We start from the raw sequence: 9,850 nt of genomic DNA on the forward strand, positions 1-9,850 counted from the left end.
AACCCTTTTTCATTTACCCTCGTCTATTTTGATATTCATGACTATTTCCCACCTGCCCATATGTTTGTGTTTCACTGTACTTGGTGCCTCCCCCAGGCTCCATCAATCATCCAATCCTGTCTCTGTGTGGACATTGTGTTATGTAACATTTCTTTAGAGCCTCTAGGTCTCTCCCAAGGTGAGAGTGTTTAGTTCCTCCAGGGAAAACTTGAATATATTTTACTTGTTCAGTGACTGATTTTTATTTTACCCCTGCGTACAGCTGTATCCCAGACTTCAGATTTTACTTCCTCTCTTGAATTACATCTAGAAAATGTGGTTAGAATGAAATGAAACCAGTGTGAAGAATTGACTGAATTTTTCTATCTCTGTTACTCTTGTGCATATTTAGAAGGACTTTGACCTTTAATATTCTTGGTCTCACTCTCACGGAGAAGATTTTGGCATTTCATATAAAATACAGCATTCTAAAACCACTTCCAAGTAAATTATATGTGACTTATTTATACTTTCTAAATTTGTTTGATTTTGTTATATTTTCCAAATTTATCTGAGGTTGACCTCTGATTCATTTACATATAATTACCCCTGGCTTGACTATTCAAACAACCCATTAGATTATAAGGGCATTTTCAAAAACTAATATGATTTTTAAATGCAAATTCTAAGCATCATGTAATTAGTTTTCTACAATGGATTGAATGGAGAGTAATTACAGTGCTACTAATTAGTGTGCATTTTCTTATTGCTGTTGTTACTATTCACATCTATTCTTTTTCAAGCATGTGATAAATGATTTTTTTATATCAACTTTGAAAAAATAACAGGTTTTTTCATTTGTTTGTGCAGTAAAAATAATAATAAAACATTGAAAATCCTATCTTATTATTTTCTGATGGAAAGGGTCAATATTTATTAAATCACACAGGAATTCACTTGTTCTTGAAAATTTTACTGGGAAAGTTGAACAGTCCGAATTTTAGTGTTCTTGTGTAAAGGGATTTTAATGAGAGAAATATGAGAGAATATTAAATTTTCTATCATAACACAAAAAGTACCAATATATATTTATTTTTCTCATTTAGGTCTGTTTGTTACTAAAATTCAAGATTAATTCTTAAAATAGCCAAGTTTTAAATAAAGATATACTTTAGTAAATGTGAATGCTAGTTACTTATTAGACTATTTCTTACAGATTATCTATGTATCATCTATCATTTATCTATCATCCACCTATCTATGTCTATCCAATCATCTCTCTGCATCTCTTTAACTCTCTCTCTCTCTCCCTCTCCCTCTGCCTCTCTCCTTCTGTCATCTATTTATCTATTATCTATCTTCTTATGTATCATTTATTTAATCTATTATTCACCTATTTGTATGCTTGTATGGACATACTATGTGTAAATCAGAGGACCTCCTGAAAGATTATATTAGGTCATTTCCTTCTTTTAACTGCCAAGGATCAATTCAAGTCATCAGGTTTAGGAGAAAACATCTTTGCCAGGTCAGCCATCAAGTCAGTCATGAGGACAGCTTTTATTATATTTTTAAATAGAATGTCCATAGATTCCTAGACTGCGTCCTGTCAGGAATTTAGAACATGCACCATAGAACTGCCTCAGTGCTAAGTGTCCAACCAATGCCTGCCCCAACCTGATACTGACCATGGGAGACAGCCAATCACTGACACTGTTAACAATACTCTTTCTATAGTTGCAGATGGGAGTCTATCACAGCTATCCTTTGAGTGGTTCCACCCAGCAGCTGATGGAAACAGATGCAGAGGCTCACAGCCAAACCTTTGGGATAGCATAGAAAGTCTAACAGAAGAGTAGGGGGAAAAATAGTAGGACTCAGAGGGGACAGGACCTCCAAATGAAGAAAGACAGAATCAACTAAGCAGGGCCCAGGGGACCTTTGGAGACTGAAGTCCAACCGAGGACCATGCATAGACTGGAGCTAGGTCCCTCACACGGATGTAACCTACGGACAGAGTGGTTCACATGTGGGTCCCCTAGTAAGGCACATGGGGCTGACTTTGAAATGGACTCTGTCACCTGCTTTTCAGTCATCTTCTGCTGGTGATGTTACCTTGCCAGGCCACAGGAGAAGAGGCTGTGCTCGGTCCTGTTGAGACCTGATATGATATGGTGGGTGGGTAGGGAGAGGCTCCCATTGTGTGAACAGTATGAGATGGGAGATAGGGAAAACATGGAAGGAGGATGGGACTAGGAGGAGAGGAGGGAGGTGAAGTGAATAATCTAAAAAAGAAAAAAAAAAAAAGAAAAATAAAAGAAAAACAAAACAAAACAAAACAAAACAAAAAACCAACCTGCTTTAGTGGACTTTCAACAGAACACCACCAGAGGGTGTCCTCTTGTATAACTCTAAATGGTCTGTGAGATAGTTGAGAAGGTAAAGGTGCCTGATGTCAAGGCTCAGTACCAAGTTCATATGTTGGAGCTCTGATATAAGCGTGGAAAATGAGATAATCAACTCCAGCTAGTAGTGATATGAATTCCACGTGTTCAGTGTGACGTGTACAGCACTTCTTTAAAAAATAAATAGATAAACAAATAAATATATAAATGTATATAAGTATACCCTAATGATAACCCCAAATAGACCAAATTCATGAGGAACTGAATACAATGTACACACCGGATGGAAAACTGAATCTTAGGAGGAATAAGCTGTAATATTTTTGCTGCAACAGTGAGGCTTGACATCTCTGCATCAGTCAGAAATGCTTTTTTTTTTTTTTTTTTTTTTTTTTTTTTTTTTTTAATGGGGAGCAGAGGCAGCTGCCTTTATTGAGGGTATGGGTTGGCTGGCTTTACTCAAAGGCCACACACTTGATCTTGAAGTCGCCATCTGCCGTCGGATAGTTGATGGCTTCCATGTTGAGACGGTTGGGGAACTTAAACTCATGGCCATCTGGCAGCTTGATGGTCAGGTCAGCCTGGTCAAAGGTGACGCACACCTCCACGATGCTTCCAGGCTGGAAAGGGAAGGCAGACTCCCGGTGTTCGGTCCCCCAGGCTCCACCATCCTTGCTGTTGCACACAATGGTGTTAGAGTTCCCATGGGCATCGAAGCGGGGGTTCAAGTGTAGGCACAGGTTGTTGCTGTCCTTCCCCAGGTTCAGCACAAAGCTCTTGGCATCGGGGGCCACCTCGCCCCGAACTCGGAGACACTCCCCAGGTTTGAGATTCAGGTTGCTGGCAACCAGACCACAGGCCATGATTGAAGTCAAGAGAAGATTCCGATGACCTTCTGAACCAGTTGTCTGAAGACTCCACCCGAGACCCAGAAATTCTTTAGGATGAAAACTTTCTACAAGCTAGATGTTGCTGCATTGAGTGTTAATATTTGAGTATTGGAATGATTGACCAAATGGACAAAATAAAAGGCAAGTTTTTGGAAAAGGTGATCTGTTTTTCTTTACGTTTAAGATGAGGCATATAATAATCTATTCACCAATACATTAAAATAAAAGATGCATTTTATGGGGTAGCCATTTTCACTTTCTAATGCATAGAGAAAATCAACAGTTGTAATTCCTTTTGTGATAGACAAAGTAAAAGTTTTATGAGGAGTTGTATGACAGTTTGTTATTTATTAATATATTTATATTGAGATTTGAATGTCTAAAGTCACTGTAAGGATCATGTAAGATACTCGCTTTTCTTAAACCTAAATAAACATGAGGCAATAGTAGCAAATACTTTGTGTTTGGGGAGTTACTTAGAGTAAAATAAGATTAAAGATGAGGCAGCACTGACAATTTCAAAGTACTAAGTATATTTGTGTATGCATAGTATGTGACAAGACACAAATATTTTAATATTTGAGTGAAACAAAGGGGCTCCAAAGTAGTTATTTAAACTCATAATATTTTCATCTTTTATTAAATATAATTACATTTAAGAAACACTTGATTATTATTCTTTTAAAGTAATTAAAATGCATCATTTTATATGTTCACTAGTAAACTATGAGACAAAATTATTAGGTTGGAGTTTTTATCTGAAAAATTAACTAATAGTACAATTTGTTCCACATTCATTATCAAATTGACTAAAAAGTTCTTAATTATTCATAAATAGATATGCTAACAGGATAAAGTTTATCTAATATATACAATGAGGGTGCTAAATGAAAATCTATAGAAATTTTAAGTGGTGAAGAAAATAAAGGGATCATTGCAAGCTTTTTGCCTTGGAATGAATGTATGTGACTTTTATATATAAAAACGCAGCAGCATTTTAATTTCTGTCTACATTTTAGATTTCTTTCTAACTTATACATATTTTGCTGGCATTAATTTGGTTGCTTCTACCAGTCTATTGTCTTTCTCATCCCATCCTCTTCATTAACCTTTATCATTCTGTCTTACTTTCTTACATAAAAACAAAAGCATCTTCAATTGTGTGCTGAAAAAAAAAATGCTGTTAGTACTAGTTTTGCCATAGACCAAAGCTAGGAGAAGAACACTATGCTAACATGTGTGTGTTGCCAGCACATAGCTAAAAGAAGAATATTAAATTGGGCATACAACATCAGCTGATTGGACATAAATTAAGATAAATAATAGTAGTTTAACTTCTTAGTGGAGCCAGAGACATCTATAAAACCCTTGTTGAAGAACAGAAACTGACATGGTGCTTTGCCTTGAAATGAAAGAATTTTTTTAAAGTTAGATGAAACTCTTTCTCCTCTAGTCTCCTACTTGTGGCTCAACCTAGAAGTGGTTTATTATTCATTTATGACCCTGTCTTTATCTGATTTATGTTATTACTTCCCAGAAAATTGCACTTTAGGAGAAATGAAGAATAAAAATGTCTTTTATTGAAAAAGGCAGAAGAATATGCATGGATGGAATAAATATATACAGCAATGAATATTACTCTCATGTTAGGAAAAATGTTAATTCTCTTAAGGTGGTTGCAGTCATGGCATATTTCATACTTAGATGGAGAATTGACGTGCACTGCAGCAGTGATTCCTTCACAAAATAAAAGATTGATGATATGGCTTCAGAACTGAAACTAGTTTATTGATTAAAAAATTCAATAGCAAAGATACTCTCTCCTAAGACTCATGAGGAGCTAGGAAAAATTCTATCCATTTTCTGATGTGCAAATCACCAAATCACATACATTTTGCTTATCAATATATGTGTCAGTATTCAATAAAAATTATCAAACATTATCAACATTTATTTTCCTCAAAATAAACCTGTCTACAGGTTCAATCCCTAAATTTCATACAATACTTTCTGTCATTTGCACTCACATTCTGTGTTTGCTAAATGCTTATGTTTCTGCTGTGAACTCTGCACAACTGGAAATGATTCCTTCATAAGATGTGTATATTTTTCCTCGTAAGATATTTATGTCTTGTAAAAGCAATGCCTATTTTGCTCCACGAAGAAAGATTGCTATATAAAAGTCTGTTGGTTGCTGAGCTCATACAGTACATAATATGCTCCTTTCAAATATTTTGTGAGGTGTCTGAAAGAAGTTAAACACTTTGATAAGTGCTACTGTGGAGGTAAAAATATTTTGTAGTGACTTTCTCTAAGGAAAATGTAAAATGCTAACCACAATGCTACCGATTGGAGAAAATTAAATTTCTGTTGAGAAGCCTAATTTGATCATATATTTATGACATTTGCTTTTCACAAAAAAAAATCCAGGAAAAAATTTTAAGGATTTCCAACTAGTGCTAGAACAAACAATGAGTAATTTCAGTGACTTGAATCATTCAAAGTATCTTGGTATTTCTGGTGACCACTTGTCCAATGAGAATGATCCTCAGAGGACAAAATTGAAGCCTATCACAGATTCTCATGTTAAATTATCTTAATGACTCTAATTTCTATTTCAAATTATGATAGGCTCTGCTCTGTCTGATATTTAACCTACTTCTAATGAGATTGGTGACTAAATCAAGTCCAAGAACGTGATAATTTCTACTCAATGTCCTGGACTTACACGCATCTCTAATGATATTTTACACATAAGGTGGCAAAATATATATTCATAATTTTCTAAGTTTAGGATTACCAGAATATGAATGGGCAGTTTTATTGGAGTAGTTTGGGAATAGCTGATGCTCAGAGTTCCATATAAGGTTACATGCCTAAGTGATTACACTTGCAATTGACTACTTAAGTGAGGTGAAAGTCAATACAGTTTACAGTCGGTTGATAAGAATAAAGGGCTGTTACCTTGACAAAACGAAACAATGAGCAGTAATGTTTTAGTAATGGGACACAAAATATTAAAAAAAAATACCTGTGGCTCATGACTCATTTTAATTAATTACTCTGGAGAACCAAAAGCCACATGTGCTCTAGTAAAGAAGGTTGTGAAATTGTTTATATTATTATTTGTGCACATTAGGAAGGTAACACCATGAAGCTTAACAGCACAACTGGCAGATGACATTTCTGTGCATGTGCCAAGGGATATTTCTTTTTGTATTCTGAAAGATTTTTTTAGAATTATCTGATTTCTTTAGAATTTTCAAGACTATGATAAATTCCCAGCATATAAAGTCTAGAAGAAAATGCCCATGTATTTCACTCCTACAGTTTGTTATTTATAAATTGTGCTAAAATTAAAATTTTTCTAGGAACATACTACCTACTTAAGCAAATATATTCTCTGTGAGTTCAGCAAACATATCATCCTAGAAAATAATTTAATAATAGCAATTGCATTAAAATTTTCCTCTTAGTGAGTTAAAATACTATTAGATACACTATGTAACTTATATAACCTCATTTAGTAATTGTAATACAAACATAGGAGTAATAGAAAGATATTTTCACTAAGCAAATAGCTCATGAAAAAGTGTGCATACACATTTTATACATACAGATATGCACACTCATATATATGTATACATGTATGTGTACATGTATGTACACATGCATATATGAGAATACACACACATATGCACTGCTCGGTATCAAATCAAGTTTCCAGTGCTTGACACTTACATGTCAAATGATCACTGAGTTAGATCTCCAGCCTCTGAGAATGTATTTTTACTACCTACACATTCATATATATATATATATATATATATATATATATATATATATATATATATTCTTACTAAAATTCATTTCTAAATTTTTAGCAGGAATTCAATTTAAAACTTAGTTGCACTTTATTAAGTTAGGCATTATGTATTTAATTAATGTGCAAAATGACAACATAGCAAAGAATACATAGAAATGCCATTAGACACTGTTATACAAAACACAAAATGACTTGGAGAATGTTGGTCAGATTTAGCTAGAAGCCAAATCTTTCTCTGGACTATTTCTTACTCTCATGTGTTCCCGTCTATGCTTTTATATTTTATATAGATACAGTGTTTCACGTTAAATTGTGACATTGCAGTAAAATCTTAGATGTAACATCAGTCCTGCCATCATGGAATTTTAGAGTCTACATTTATCCAACACTTACTTTTCTCTTAGACCTGTGTTAAACAAGACCAATACCATCTTTGGATCACAAATGTTTGGGTTACCAAATTGTTTAGTGAGTAAATATTATCTCTAATATAGCATCATTATGCAAATTCTACCAGCTACACTAGTTTTAGGCAATCTGGCTTAAGTGTCAATGGAGCACTTAGCCACAAATGGAATATAAGGTACCATTTTTGAAGTGAGGTTAGAAAGACCGTAAGAGCTTAGGAAGGAGAGGTCCACAGAGAATAAGTGTTTTTTGAGCTGACAGGCCCATAGTACTCATAAACTGAGAGCAGCTACAGTTGTCTACACAAGATATTTACAAGATCCAGCTAATCAGCATTCTATCATAGAGAGAAGAAGGGCTTATAAGCTTCTATCCACCTGAAAAACTATTTATAGCCAATGTCTTCTGGAGGCAGGAGGACCAGACTTATTGAAGATTGTGTTCACTGTTAGGTAAACCACGATCCTGAAGATGTTCCTACCACCAGGACGATATAGGGAGAAAATTGAACTCAGAAGTTTATTTAAAAAATAATAGGAGTTAAAATTTCTGAAGAAGGGTATAATATATGTAGGAGACCTTAGTGGAATAATAATGGCTTAATATGCTTAAATTACATTTTATTAAATTAAAAATATGTTGTATTATAAATAGAACTCTACTAGACAAATTATATCAACTACAATTTTTTGAAATGTAATAGGGACTTTTATTTTTAAACATTTTAAATTATTGTTTAACATTTTTACATACACATTTATATTATTACACATATATAAATAAATAAAATACTTATAGCAAGAATAACCATGACACAGTCAGGAATATATATATCAGTCTTAGTGTTTTGGCTATTTGTATTTGACAGGCTTGAAGAAAACATCTTCCTATCTTGGTGCGTCTAAAATTCTGAATGTAAATAAATATCCATCACATCTTGTCATTGTCAACATAAAACATCTATCTAGAACTAAAATCATCTTAACCTCTAAACAACTAAGCTTCATTGTAAAACTAAGATACCTGGTCTTCAACTCCATCAGAGACTTGAGAATGAATAAACTTGATTACCTGAGTATGCCAGGAGGGCAGGTTAGTAGCTTTCCAAATGTCAACTACAATTTTAATTTATGGTGGCCACTATGCTTTAAAGATATCTCACACACTAGTTTTAAAAAATCCCTTAAATCTTACTTCTATTGATACATCTACTCACAAATTAATAAAACCATAATAATTTGGGATGGGCTGTTTCATAGAACCCAGGTTCAGTTCTCATGTCCATGTGTGGCTGCTGAGAAATGCCTGCAACTCTAGCACCATAGAATCTGACATATCTGGCCACCTATGCATATACCTACACTCAATAATATATACAGAAATATTTAAAATAAATCTTTTCTAAAAGTATATTAAGTTAATAACGAGGTTAAGTAATATCTGGTTAAAACATCCTGGTCTCTGAAGAAAGTTCTTTCCTCACCAGCCATGTCTTCTCACAGTACTGTTTTTCTTTATATGTCTACCAAACCATTTCTCTTCTATTAGTGCCTTGTTTGCATCACTTACTCTATTTTTACTCTTTATACAATATATATTTTACTACTTCTGATTAGCTACTGGACTTTTCCTTTACATCTCATGTATATTTTTTGTACAGATATTTTCTGAAACAATAAAAGTGATATATATATATATATATATATATATATATATATACTCATCTCTTATTAGAATGATAATATGAAAATCTTTTCTTATGGTCAGACTTTCAACCTACATGAATTAAAAAACTGATTTTGTTTTTTATATAATTTCAATATCAACTTGTTTTTTCTCATTCATGATATTTACAGATAATGATGTGACCTTACCCAAGAGATTATTTCTATTTCAATTATGCATCAAGTAACTCTAAAAATAAAACATGTTGGGTTGTAGGTCCTAAAAGATATGCAGAATATCATTTCAGAGGCTCTTAAAATCTATGGAGGTATCAACATTTTTTCTAGCTTAATTATATCCAGCAGATTACCTTGATGGTATAAGAACATTTTCCTCCAAAGTTCTGTGTTTTTAGGTGTGGCATTAGTGTCTTAAAATATAAATACACTTTAATACATGGAAGATAATTGATTATCACTGTCGGAGTTTTATTATTTAAAAGTTAATTTTTGTTTTTAAAACTGTTAGATCCTGCCTATTTTGATGTGGACATTAGGTCAGTTATTTCTCTGTCACTCAGATACGAAAACTTAGTTCAATAAACTCATACAGGTGTGTGAACCTTCTTGACTTATTTCATGATAACATACCACGACCAAGGCAACCTATAGAAGGGT

General features: G+C 33.6%; 1 protein-coding gene across 1 annotated transcript; it reads right to left on the bottom strand.

Annotated features, from left to right (window-relative positions):
* Window positions 1–2,826: 2,826 nt before the first annotated feature.
* Window positions 2,827–3,306, bottom strand: LOC127198925 (galectin-1-like). Its single transcript, XM_051156840.1, has one exon. It carries the CDS (start codon window positions 3,245–3,247, stop codon window positions 2,840–2,842), a length of 408 nt encoding a protein of 135 aa, XP_051012797.1. The 5' UTR covers window positions 3,248–3,306; the 3' UTR covers window positions 2,827–2,839.
* Window positions 3,307–9,850: the final 6,544 nt, after the last annotated feature.

The sequence above is a fragment of the Acomys russatus genome, chromosome 15 (genome assembly GCF_903995435.1).
Source record: "Acomys russatus chromosome 15, mAcoRus1.1, whole genome shotgun sequence".
Taxonomy (NCBI): Eukaryota; Metazoa; Chordata; class Mammalia; order Rodentia; family Muridae; genus Acomys; species Acomys russatus.